At 39.8% G+C, this 14,623-nt stretch overlaps 1 protein-coding gene across 1 annotated transcript; it reads right to left on the reverse strand.

Moving 5' to 3' along the window:
* Window positions 1-6,657: 6,657 nt before the first annotated feature.
* On the reverse strand, window positions 6,658-14,495 carry cep76 (centrosomal protein 76; the record flags this gene model as incomplete). Its single annotated transcript, XM_083892009.1, has 13 exons — window positions 6,658-6,796; window positions 7,535-7,752; window positions 8,149-8,322; window positions 8,473-8,632; window positions 8,896-9,062; window positions 11,116-11,307; window positions 11,471-11,599; window positions 11,817-11,914; window positions 12,788-12,973; window positions 13,071-13,295; window positions 13,461-13,566; window positions 13,670-13,825; window positions 14,433-14,495. The coding sequence occupies 13 exons, from the start codon at window positions 14,493-14,495 to the stop codon at window positions 6,658-6,660; spliced, it is 2,013 nt and encodes a 670-aa protein (XP_083748135.1).
* Between the last annotated feature and the right edge of the window lie 128 nt (window positions 14,496-14,623).

Here is a 14,623-nt window from a genome sequence, read left to right on the forward strand (position 1 = left end):
GATGATGAGAGAACAAGTGATCTGATTGAGAATAAATCTGCCTATTTACATTATTCATATTTTTAACGTTGGTGATAATGGCGTTACTTCTCGAGAATTCGATATTTTCTCAGGTGATAGTTGGTATAAAAGTGTGAGAACCACTGGATTAGATTATTAGAAGTGTCAAAGTGCGGAAATATCGTCGACTTCAAACTACAATTTCATGTTCAAGTAAAGGTTGTGTCGTGTCTAATAACAAATGTTTTATTACACTCAACAAACTGCAGGTGCAGATGCGTTAACACTGAAAACATCACACTGTGACATCACACCGCAAGACCCTGAGAGACACGTCATTCTTTCTGAATTATAAAATGCCGTTTAATATAATTCACAATTGAATTAAAATCACACACATTTATCCTTTATAATATGCGGTGTATACTGGTTGGAAGTATTGTTTCTTCTTTTCTATTTTGAACATTTTGTGCATATAGATTTTTTGTTTGTTTTTCTATCCAAAAACGAAAACATGGCGGCAGTAAATGTTGATAACCAAATAGCCCACTCATGAAGGAGCACATCGTTGCTCCGAGGAAGATCTCCTGTTGCTCGTCTCGCTTCCCTTTCTTCTCCTGCATCCAACGACAACAACAACAAGCTCATTAAACTGCGAGCAAACTGACATTTCACCCCAACTTCTCCCTCTCTCTCTCTTGTTTTACATCATTAAGTGGCAGCGTCAGGCTCAAAGGTAGTTGGGAAAAGTCTTTGAGACAAACGGACTCGCCTGGCAAGCGAGTGTTTTGATGAGCTTGTCACTCCCTCACCCCAAACATGCCTCATTAGTAGTTCAGTCAGAACACCTATCTGCACTCCCTCTGTGTCTTTCTCCTCCTCCCGATTACACACACACACACACACGCACACAGTTTCTTTCTCTTTCCGTCTTTCCCTCCATTTCCCACTCTGGCCCCCCTCCTGTTTTCCAGCACTAATTAGCTGGCTTCTCCCTCCTCTGTGCTTCCCCAGTCACATCTCAAAGGGAGATGGATATGATTTTTCTTTAACCCAAAGGCCAACTTAATCAGCTGAATTAATGACTTTATTACCCGATAGGCTCCAGGCCATGCAACACATTTCACTCCAGTGCCCAAAATGCTCCTCTCTGGATCTCTCCCACTCCTTCTTTTACCCCCTGCAGGAATTTTTACATTTCAAAAACAGAAATGAGACAAGAGAAAGAGAGGTGCTGAGACCGGGCAACGGGGCAGCGGGAAGATATTATGAGGAATATAATCGTTAAAGTGATAGAGAGTTACAGGTGCACCGTAATGACAATTTTAACAATTAGCTTCAAGTCATTTACTGTGTGTATTACAGATAACACTGTGTGGGAAGGGAGTTCCCAGGAACTGAAAAAATGTGTATATTATCAAATCATTTTTCTGAGTAATTACGTGTGTATATATAAAGCACTTCTGTCGTCTTGAAAGTATATTTACAAGCAAAAGTTTACATCCCAATTTGATAGGCCATGTTGGTCTACAGTGTGGTGAAAACACACTGTATTTGCACGGGAACACCACATGTTACGTGTTACATTTGAAATTTGAACGGTATAAAACATATTTATTTGTCTCAATGTCCATAAAAAAACTGTATTTTTTACATTTTTCTCTTTCTGGCGACAAAGATGCTGATTCGCCGGAATTGTTAAATCCACCACCATCTAATAATTGCTGTACAGTTCTCCATGATATTGTATCTGTTCCTATTAAATAAACAATAAAAAAAACTTTTTATAAATAGGAAAATTTCTGTGATATGAACTGATATGGGGTTCATAGCTCTTTAGGATGTGAAAGGCCAGGCATGAGGCAAAGGTGGTGGTATTTGTGGTTGCAGAAGCTCTTTATTCTTAAATTTGGGAAGGGCTGCACGAGCGCTTTCCCATTCAGACTGATTTACAGTGTGTGAATTTTGTATTACATACCATTGGAAAAGGATTGGAAAGGTGGGGATCAAACAACCAACCCTGGTTAGAAAACATCCAGAACAGCCACCCCCACTATGTGCAATAAGTGGTACAGTTTCCCCGACATCAGTATCAGCCCCCACTGTCATGTATATGTGTTTGATATACACACACACACACACAGTTTTTTTTATATACGGCTGAAACACAGTAATTAGTTGATACATTGGTGTCTGTCAGTAGATGTATTACCGCAATTGAGAAACACCACTGATAAGGAGACGTGCCATTAGTCTTCTCATTTACTTGACAAACTCGAACAGAACCCAAGGCCTGTACAGTGGATTAGGTTCATCTGCTGACAACAACATAATGAGCTGCTTCTACTATCACACAGGCTTTGAGAACTTATACTTGTTATTGCTGCGACCGCAAGGAAACATCGAAGCTCAGCCACACCTGTGCTCAGCGTGCACAGAGACAAGCTTTTGGCCTGGAGGATGACGACCAGGGAACGAGAATATTAGCAGCCTAATAAATAACAAGGAAGGCAATGTATGTAAATGCATACATATACTGTTTCTTTGTTGTACAGCCGATATATGCATCATGTCCTCCGTGAGATCACACCTGCTGTAGGAGGAGGATTAATCTGATGCTGGGCTGTGGCTACCATCCAGAAACCTGGGGTTCATGAAGTTGGAACTTAAGTTTTAGAAACTTTCTTGTATTGTTATCAAAAAACACACAAAGGCCTACTGTACGAATGTGAAAGGAATAATTCTAAATAAAAAAAATAGGTGGTAACACCTTACATAACAGAAGAGTAAGAATAATTCCACAATAAATAGGCAATAATATTGCAATACTTTCACATTTTAATGCAATTTCCAGCTTGGTAATAACAGTGGTTGTGGTTAAGAGGAGATGATATTACTGTAATACTATGTTGCATAAAAGTAATGAAAGAAGATAAACTACACTGTTAACGTGTCATTACTGTATGAATGTCTCATACAATAATATCGTATGTAGGGATGCACCGATTGCCATTTTTGGGGCCGATTCCGATTTCCTTTTTTTCAAGAAGTTTGACCTGCCAATACCGATTTTAGCCGATTCAATTTTTAAAACCACTTTACAGCATACAGAAAGATGTATATTTTTGCATATTTTCTTTAATAGAACATTTTAACAATCAGTTCACATCCAATATCCAACTAATTTGGATATTCGGTTTCTCATGCTAAAGCTTTTTTCTTTCTTTTCTCTCCTTTCTAACTTCCCGGGTCGTCTAAAACACACTACTTCATGAATGACATCTATAAAGAACTACTGGGTACAGTACCATAAAATGTCTGCAAGTGGAGCCCCAGAGCATAAAGTGTGTGAAACGCCAGGACTGGATAACGGGTTTTTGAACCAAATTGAGGACCTCTGTTAAAAACAGAGTATATAGCATGTTTACAGCCTCAGGGAGTGATTTCAATGAAAACAAAGTGAGGACCGGCCAAAATGTCCTCACTTCATAAAAATGACCTCACTTTGTTGGTTAAAAACACTCACTTGTCCTCAGACTGCTGCAAGTACAAGAGCGCGCACACACACACACACACGCACACACACACACACACACACACGTTTGTGCAGCATTCATAGTAAGGACACTCATTGACATCATAACCTTAACAATCACAACTAAGTGCCGAACCCTTAACCGTCAAAAAGCCATTTTAAGGGGTGACGAAACACAAGGACCAGTCAAAAGTCCCCACAGATACCCATACATGCACACACAAAGCTCACAGTGTGAACAATATGAGTTTTCCGTTTATTAATTCTCAGTGAATTGTATTTGACTGCGAGGCACAATAAACAAAGTTGCCACAGTAATGTGCGAAGCGCGGCTGTGAGCCACAACATATTACTCCCCAACCAACACCGTTATTACAGTTATTGACAATACTTGTGAAGTGTGCGCGCGCGTGTTGTCTGTGGATGGAAGCCACTCATTAGCAGCTCGTGCCTTGGAATACGACGATGACTTCATGTGTGGAAAAAAAATAAAGAATTCAAACTGAATTCAAACAGAACCTGCACCTGCAAGTGCGTTCTATCTATATCCACTTTAACACTTCCTATCATCCTTACAAGCTGCAAAGCCATGAATATCATTGTATATGGTGAAGCTGATAATCAATACGTTCACTTTACACGTTTAGATGACACCATATCAAAGGTGATATGCATACAAACACAGCGCCAACTCAAGTCTACACCAAAATGTTCAATTTGAAAGTCTCACCTGAATGCAGACACTACATGTAAGCTGCTGTGCTGAGATAGTTGTGAAGTGTAAGTGAAGGTTTTACACTCAGCGTTGTTAGAAGCCAGCAATCCCCTAATCCTCTCTTCCCGTTTTATAAAGTATCTCAGTCCCATGGGGCCTATTAGTCAATTACACCTGAGCACTGCTGTTTAATATGGACTGAAAACATACCTGCGTTCCCAGCATCAAACACTTCCTTTGCTCTACATTTTTCTGTCGTATACAGTAATGAGTGGAGCCAAGGTGTGTGTGTGTGACATTCAGGAAAAAAAAGGAGGAATAATTCATTAGCTCTCTATATTTCACTCTTTCAGCCTCCCTCCTGATCTTCACATTCAACAACTCTGGGGCAAAGGCAGAATTGCAAATTAGCTCCTGGAAAAATCTAATTAATTGGCCATCCTCACAGGCTGCAAAGTTTGGGCTGATGTGTCAACGATTTCCCCCCACAACTCCAAACAGCTCTGGGCAACGAGGAGGGAGCAGAGCGGGGGAGAGGCAGGGGAAAAAGAAGCAGAGGAAAACAGGCCATAAAACAAAACTACCCTCTGCGTGTCAATTAATACAGCACTTCAATCAGGGCAAAACTTTCTGAGCTGACTAACCACACAATAACTCACTCAACCAGGCAGCTGTCAGTTCGCCTTCTCTGCAATTTCACCATCAGTCAGCCTCAAATTAGAAGTCGATGTTCGCCTGTGGGATTTTAGAGGCTCTCGAGCCAGAATAATAGGCTTACTGTGGTTTCTCCTCAATTTCAGAAGTGAAAAATATCTTAAGGATTCTGCAACATGAGTGAAATTAAATTCATTTCTTCCTTCCTTTTTTTTATTTTTTACTTCTCCCTACATTGATTTTTTCTTTTAACAAATACTCCTGATTTATACGATACATCGCTATCGAATGCACTGGAGCGGTGAAGTGATGTTACACATGGTACGATGTGTATGTCGAGCTGCAGTTTACAGTTAGAAACACAGATGTGTACTGAATCACGACCAAATCAGGATGGAACTCAGAGCTACAGCTGCCATTCAGTGTGCCAACATCAGTCTTAAAGCGCCATCTAGTGTTGTGTAAATGTATTACAAATATGTGTATAACTATATACAGTGTTTATGACTTCAGATAATTTTGTGAACAGTTTCTATGTGCAAGAATTACAAAGCCAGACTAATTTATAAAACTATTACAAATACAGTAGTGTCCAGAAGTCTTAGGCCACCATTAGATGTGTTGTAATAGCAATGCTATAATGACAATAGAGGATAATTATTTCTATTTTTACTTTACTGGAACATATCCAGATATAAATATGTATAGTTTGTTTGTTTCTTTTTTTCATTAAAAAAAAAATATATATATATTTTTTAGAAGAAAAAAAAACATCCTCTACAGGTGTCAAGTATTTAGAGTGATCTACCCTTACACTTGAACAATAACACAGCTCTGTTAATACCTTGTGGAACCTTAATTAATGTTACTGGTAAATCCTGTATTTGTCCTACTATTTAATTTAAAGGAATATCTGCTGTAATACAAAACATCTATTACGCCAGGTTTATTCAAGACATGCTTGAGCATTACATGCACATGTTGACACAAGTTAAACTGATTGACAGCTCGCTAATATATAAGAGCAGCTTTAAGTCGCATCACTTCATTCCAAATTCCAATGATCACAGAATTTGACAGACAGAAAAAAACAACAGAGCTGGTGGTGCCTGAAACTTAAGCACAGTACTGTACATTGTTCCAAATGCGATACAGAATTGTTTTATCCATAAAAGGCAGAAAACCAGAAAACACTACTATAAATATTATACTAATATTTTTACATTATATTATTACTATCACAAAAATATTTCACAATTTGTGTTGTAATTGATAGATTTATTGTTACCGCCCAACTACAAACTTTACTCACTTGTTCAGTCCTTTTGTGCATGTAGCACTGGTGTCATGATGGACTGCTGTAAAATTTCATAGGTTTTTAAAGATAAACAAAAAAATGACAATAAGAAATGTGTTCTACTGGAAAAACGTATACACAGTTTGACAAAACGTTAAATTTATTTTCCAAAAAAATAGATATATTAATACAATTCTGTGTGTAAAAGTCTCTACATAATGATCAGTCTACCCGACTACAAAACGACACCAAAGCACCAGAGTTGGCATAACAGCCGTGTATATGTCTTCATCACTGAGTGACACTTCATTATTGAATGAGGATCATGGACATAGATATTCTAGGACAGTCTGTCAATAGTAAACAATAAAAGCACTTGTGTTTTCCTCAGGAAGATATTTACAACAGTCTGACGCCAGAGTGCAACATAAAGAAGAGAAACCATACGTCTGTGGCTCAGAGCACAGAGCGATATTTACACGCCAACATGAGCCACACGGCACACGCATTCTCCGGATACACGAACACCCGAACACGGACCGCCAGCCTCACATGGTCACCACGGCAACTAACTATTTCCTGACAAAACGGAGACCTGCACAGAGACAGTGACAAGAGACAATAAATGTGACGAGCGGCAGGGTCCTTTACAAAATAAAAACAATAACAACAATTTATTTGCTCTAAAAGTTACACTGACAAACATGGGGCCAAAATGAAGGAATGCCTGAGTGCTATGAGTTATTCGCCGAGACCTTGATTTCATTTGCTGCTGCTGTGCAATTATTTTATTCTCTTACATTTATGATTTTAAAATGTTTTATTGCTTTTTGTATTTTCCATATATTGTCTGGTTTTATTATTATTATAATATGTTTTGTATTTTAGGTTTCTCTTTGGTCACAGTGGTTATTTTAAATGCACTTTCAACATTAACTTTGAATTTTACACACAGACAGTAAAATACCGGCTGTCTCACTGTGTGAGCGTACATTTATAATCTGTTGCTTTACGTCGCTCGCTTGGAGAGATTGTAAGAATGATAGAATGATACACTGATACTTGAAAGGGATGTTCAGTAATTAGATATTTATCATAATCAGTGAAGGATGATGAAGCTAGTTCATCATGTTTTCTATGTTTTATGGGCAGAAGACAACAAACGCAACATCTCACAAAAAAGTTTTTTACACATTGTGCAACACAGAAACATAGTGATATAGTATATTAGGTGGTTGTATTGTTGATATAAAAATTACAGGAGTTAATTTGGAATACAACCTGCTAACATTTTGTTTGTTTGTCCATAAGTATATTCACAAATCTATCTTACCTGAGGCAGGTGGCAAACGCTCTGCGGGCGTTGTGGTGTAAGAAATGTATGGGGAAGCCTTTGAACGTGTGCCCGTCTGCCAGTGTTCTCCTCAGCGCATCCTGGAACTCCTCGTTGCCACAGGACACGCCGGTACAGCGCTCCAGCTCATAGGCTGATAAGGCGGAGGACAGCAGGTAGGACAGGTGGTCGTCCCACACTGTTGCCAGCTCCAGGTCCTGGAGGAGGGAGCATCACAGAGACCCACACTTCAACAATCAGAAACTCTTCCAATGAACGTTAGTACACAGCACCTCGAATGTAACTGACACAATTCAATCAAAACAATCAATCGGTATGTTTTACTACAATTTATGGTAAAATACAAAATGAAGTATTTGAGTATTTTGCTGAGTACTCCTATGAAATTGAGGATCAAAAGAGTCAATCCTGCTATCAAATTAGGTCTTCTCTTATCATTTAGATTGGGAGACCCCTAGTGGAACAAAATATATACTATGTTTTTTAAATGACTTCATTTCAGGAATTAAATGATCATTTCAGGAATTAGGGGGACTGTTGCATTCTAAATCATCTAAAAAGCTTCAGATGCCCATGTCCAGCAGCCCTTTCACCTTTCTGTGCTCAGAAATCAGGTAGCGCATCTCTAACTCCAGCTGGTTGCTGCAAGCAGCAGCTTCCAGAGATGGAGCACAGAGTGGAGGCAGAGGTGGCAGAGAGGTGGTAGAGCCCGGGGCGCAGACAGACTTCAGAGCCTCTTCACTCATCGCCTTCCAACGAGACTGATTCTGAATGGACGAGGAGGGAAAACATTAATTCTACTCACTATCTAAAGGATAAACCGTACGCATGTAAAGCAAGATTGGATCAGAATAATGGATCCCACTTCTTCCAATTAGTGATAATGGGTGTAGCTGTAAAGGACACCACTCTCCTACCTGGAAGTCAAAGACACAGAGTTCCACTGCATCAGATGGTTGGCAGTTGGCCAGGAAGGTCTGGTGGTTGAAGACGCAGCCCACGGTGCGGTAGGGGGGCGGTGGTTTGGGCTGGGGGGACAAAGGCGGAGCATCTGGGTCTATGGCCTGATGGAGGTATCTGACCACAGAAGAAGAGGCAAGTTCAGTCTTCTTACAAATTAACAGTAAAGTACAAAACAGTTACAGGACAAATTCATGACTGACACTGTTTAACCTTGGCATCACTTATTTTGTTTTTCTTTAAACTAAAAAATCTGTTGGTCTGATTAAAACAGCAGGAGAAACACATCATTTATGTAGATGTTGTCGTTTGTTACCAAACAAACAGGAGTGCGGCAAAAGCAGTGTGTTACAGAACTCTTTATTATCATATTAAAATACCTGTGTGCTGTCAGGCTTTCCCAGAAAGTAATGCTTCCATCACAACCCCGAGTCAGAACCCAAGTGTGCGGCACTCCCTTGGCTTTTGTGCCCACACACACGTATGCATCGAGGCCAAAGCCCAGCAGGAGGCTGCACAGCAGGGTGGCATGGTCTTCACAATCCCCCTGCAGGACAGACGGAGATGGAAAAATATAAAACCACACTGTCAAACTTAGGTTAAACGTGTTTTTAGAATTCTCTATCTCCTTAATAAAGACTCATACACTCAGATTTAACTCAATTTTATTATAGTATAGTTGCACTATAAGGACGAGAGGATTTATTTTGGTTAATTTCAGATCATGTCATATTGCAACAGATTATTTTAATCCTGATGAAACCTCTAAATTCCATCTGAAAATGCTGCCTGGATTATTTTGTTATATATATTCTGCTCCACAAAGATGAGAGTAACCTCCCATGCTTCAGAAGCCTATTTTATGTTATTATTATTATTTACAACGACAAGTCACACTATTAAAATGTATAACTGACTTTAAAGTTGCGGCAGTTGTGAATGAATGTCTGTTTTCCAGCCATATGTTGAAATATTACAATTTCCTTGCCAAATGTTTCAATTTGTTGCTGCAAATATTATGATTTGTTTTTATGAAAACGTAAAAGAATTTACGCTCCAAAAAATCCAATATTGCCTCATAAGATATTAAAATGATATCTGAAATATTCCTAAACTGTGGAGAAACGCACTTGCAATGTTAAACTCAGCTTGGGCCCAGTGATGCCAGTTGAAAATGCATATTTAGTAACAGCTGTTTAAATAACATTTCTACGATTAAGTACAAAACAGTTACAGGACAAATTCATTATTGACAGTGACAGCATACAGCTTAATCTTGGCACATTTTAGGTTTTAACAAAATTTCACTTATTTACTGCAGTCCTTGTTGCTGCTCGTCTTATTAATCATGTCATGTCTGTTCGCACAGAAATACAATATCCTCTTCTCAGTGCACTGTTGGTTTTTTCAGAGAAGTGTTGAATAAAAGAAAAGTCTGCAGGAGACGAAACACGCTCTGCAATCATGAAATCGTCTGTGACAGTAAGCAACATTTATTTGACACCTCTAGTAAAGGGGCCTGAATTGAGCGAGGGGCTGCTGCTGCTGCTGCATGTGCTGAGCTCGATCAACAGGCAAGTCAGAATGATAGATGTTCCCCAGAAGTGCTAATATGGACGGCAGCATCAGAACAGGCTGGGGACTGATGAGGCTAAATTAATTTTCCCTGGAATGAAACTCATAAATCACAGCTGACAAGAGCCACTTTGTGAGAGTTGTGTTTTTGTCTGCCTTGCCAGCCGCTCTCAGAAGAGAGGCAGGAAACATTTATCCTGTGGTGGCAAAGGAAATTCCACGCTATCTAGTCAAGAGATGAAAATGGATCGGTCAGTCGACTGTGTGGAAATCCTTCTTTCTCAGAAATGACACAATCAGCTGTACTCAGAAATGGAGTCGGTGCAAACCCAAGACTATGTGACCTGTTAGTCATATGCGAGGTCCAGACGCGGCCTAGCATAATAAAACAAAAAGCCCACCCTAAAGCTGGTGTTTGATTTACTCAAACATCGGACTCCTTTGAAGAGAACCCACTTTCTGTGTAATACAAAAGGGATCATTCTATGGGTATGTCACATATGTCACAATAATGATTACAGTTGACATATTTGAGAATCGTCATTGTGAGGATGTGCAAATATTGCATTTGAGTAACATGGTTATCTTTACCACTACAAAACTGTAACTGATTATCCACTGTGTATACTGTTTATACAGGGTGACAGAGCAAAGTAAACATTATACCACATAGAACTAACTATTAAAGAGAGACTAAAGGGAGAATTTGGATGACTGCCACAGTGAGACACAGAGAAGCAAAAATAGAGTTGACACTCATTATCTTATAACATCTCATGACTGGTCAGGAAATCTACGTCATTCAGAAGAACTCATGGATGATGTACTGCTTCACTGGAACTCAGGTATGAAAAGCTATAAATCAGCCATCATCTCATTAACAGTAAAGATCTTGGTACATTGCTTTCTCAAGAATGAATGAATACGAAGGGAAATATCAGCACAAGTCTGAATGTGTATATCCTTTTTCTATTCTTAAAAATTAATCACCTCTGTTGTGGCTGCCAAAGATCCATTATTCTTACCTTTCCTCTGCACAGGAAAGCCATTAACGTACACCACTGCTCCTGTTTGCTTCCTCCTCCTCCCACCACTGGGGCTTTCTCATGGGCCAGTAGGCTGACGAAGCGGGCCGCCTGTCTTGGACTCTCCAGCAGCCGGCCAGCGCGCAGAACACGCACATAGGAACATACTGGTCTGTTAATGCCGTTCTCATCCTGTGTAACACACAGACACACAGCCACAGGTCATGGGACAGCAAGGGCTTCAGCAATCAATAATCACGATTAGATCCCCCCCAAACCACTAACATGCTAAATGAATGTGTCAATGTTAAAGTGCAAATAAAACCAGGCTGAAGCCACAAAGATTTAGATGAACCTGTGCAAATATCTTGACCATTTTGGATTGGTGTGACGGTCGTATTTCCAGGAACTCCCTCCACCACTGTTTGGCATAAACCAGGAAGAGCCTCTCCTTCTCTGCCGTCCTATGCCTCTCCAGTGATTGCTGAATTAGAAACACAGAGTCACATCATGCACTAAAAATAGAGCTTTGATGTATCTTTAACAATGACTTTTAGACTCTCAGCAGTATTGATCCTACGCGGGATTCACTGTGAGTTCACAGTAGCTGGGTGATGAGTTTTCCTGTAACTGTTGAAACCTGAGGAAGCTGATGAATAAATAGAAAAATGGACGAGGGGGGCCCCCTCCAGTGTGCTGACCTGTGTGCTGATGATATCAGTGCTCAGAGTCTCTGTGAGAGGAGGGTAGAGCTCCAGACTGACTGTCAGAACACCAGCTGGGACTTTACATTCACTTCCTGGTGAGAAACACAGACACAGGTTTATATAAACTGCAATTATATCCCCTCGCTAAACAGTTACAAAGAAATGTGAGTCAGGACCCTTCCAAGACCATAAACGAGATTCTGTTTCACCTACTCAAATGTTAGATAACTTGATAATTGTCTCTCTCTCTGATCTTTGCTTCTTATTTCTTTTAAAATAGTGTTCCATCTTCTGAAGAGGTTTAGATGGTAACAGAGAAGATAGACTGACATATTCAGCCTGTGAAGAAAGGTTATAAGACGTTGCTTTATTTTAAGAGGATATGAGACAGACATTCGGATGCCAATGTGTTGGGGGAATCTAAATGTTGACTGTACATAAAAGCATTCAGTGTGGCAGGATCAGCTCCACATACAGTCTTTAAAAGCACAGTATGGTAACAATAACTTTGACATATATAATTTTGTGAGAACAAACACAATATTTCAGTAATATTATATTAGCAGCTGCTTCCCATTTAATCATTGATTGTTTTATTAAATTCATAAAAGCATAATGTGTACACAGCTGCATTCAAGTACACAACCATTAGACATAAAATGAGGGAAGTTTTCCCTGAAGAGTGAAAGCCTCATGTGTTAGTCGATTAAAAAAAAAAAAATTCTACTGCTTGATATTTGATAACTTATGTGAAATGCTTCTTAGCAAAATGGCACATGCAATCTAAATAATTACAAAAACATGACTTTAGTAAGAGGGCCTTTGTGTGGCAGCTTGTTTCAATACAACATTAAACCTTTATTGACTAACACATACTTTTTTAACTACTGCAACTATATTCCTGCTGCCTTGTGTGTCACAATATTCTGCATACAATAAAATAAAGAAAAGCCAATCTTGCTTACCAACTCCCATAAGCTCTACGGCAAAGCAGGTCTTTCCAGAGGATGAGCTGAGGACTGTCCGCCAGTCCAGGAAGTAGGATGAGACCAGCGTCGTCTCACTGGAGGTGTTTGTCTTGATCAGCACCAAATGAACCGGGTCACATACGGACAGCAATTCGGTAGCATCTGCCATTTTATTGCCCTCTCCTGCAGTAACCAATAAGTTTTAATATATGATAATAACCTATTAATATCTGAAGTCACATGATGCAGCAGGGACATTAATACTGATTTACATGTATACCTATGCCATCTCTGTGGATCTCTAAGAGGAAGCCCTCCTCCAGGCTGGGTTCACAGGCACAAGGCACTGGCTTTGAGCGAAACCTCTGGTTGCGGAAGTGCAAGTAGAGTGTGAACGTGGAGCACACTTGTCCTGGTAAAGGCGCTGGCTCCTGGAGGTGCTCCAGAAACGCCTTCCCTCCAAGTACTTGGAGATACAGGTAACGCCGTAATGGATTAACATTGGCTGAAAGAAATATAAAGAATGTAATCAATCAAATTTTAACAAAAACTTTCATCTGTTTAGTTCATAATACCCTCAAAAATGTAGGGCTATATAAAGACAGCTTTTGTATATTTGTACCTTACAGAAAACATTCTGTATTTTGCAGTAATAAATAGTGTCACTTACATTTCTTCAGCTGCTTCAGCTTTAGCTCTTCAGCAGTGATATCTTTGTTGACAAAGTTAGCCCCAGGCTTTGGAGGAAGTCCTCTTTCGGCATCTGTGGGTGTGTCCTATAAGAGCAGACAACTTTATGAGACACAGGTTGAAATTAGTTTCTCAGTGTATGTCTGAAAAAAGCTTGTGTGACAGTTGCCAGCAAAATGGTTGCTATACCTGAGTTAAGCGGAGGTCCTTCATTACATCATCAATGATACCCCTGCTCTGCAGAGCACGGAGAAAGCTGGCCTCAGACAGAGATTGATGTGATCGCCCTTGATCATCCTTCACAGTCTCGGCCAGCACCTCTCGAATCTTCCCATGGATATCCATCTGATAACCAGGAAAACAAGGAATCAGCCCCACTACTCCATTTGTATTTGGAGACATTTCACATTTAGCGGTGAATGCACTAAGGACTCCCTTGCATTTACAGTTAATGATGCGTCTTTGGATTTGGAATTCATTGGAATATTTGCCCCTCACTTCTGCTTTTAATCATTCCCTTCACTGTGTTAAGGTCAATGGACAAACTATAGCAGTGGGCATCACAGTTGCACACTGAAAATCTTTGACCTTAAAAGGGAATTCAAACTCTGAATGTTTTAGGAAACTGTGCTAATAGATGCACAATAGGTGCACCAGAGTGAGTGTGAGTTTGAGCTAAAAGCCAAATGCACTGATGAGCAAAATCACTAAAATTGTTTTGATAGTGTGGCTGATCAATGTGTAAACAAATAATATATAATTGATATGACACAGGAAGTAGAGGATACCATAGAGAATGTGTTGGAGCTTTAGTCCACTAGACTGAAACAGACATCACTAAGTAGTTAGAATTGCGTCCTCTCACACTTTTCAATAAACAAACTTCTCGTTAATAATGTCACTTGGTCTTGTCTAATAGCGTTAACGTGTATTGAAAGTGCAGCTCGCTCACCTTGAGAAGGTGGTTGTTGATGATCTGCTTCAGCTCGGAAGCTTTCTCTGGAGGCAGAGACATTATTTCAGCTGCTTCTTGTTAGCTTTAAAGCTAAATGGCTAACGACATTAGCAGTAGGTTGCTACCACGAAAGAACCATTCTACTCTAATCTGAGCCGTGTTTGCTATTTGTTCACATACATGCGTAG

Source organism: Microchirus variegatus, assembly GCF_963457635.1.
Source record: "Microchirus variegatus genome assembly, chromosome: 1".
In the NCBI taxonomy this organism is placed as follows: Eukaryota; Metazoa; Chordata; class Actinopteri; order Pleuronectiformes; family Soleidae; genus Microchirus; species Microchirus variegatus.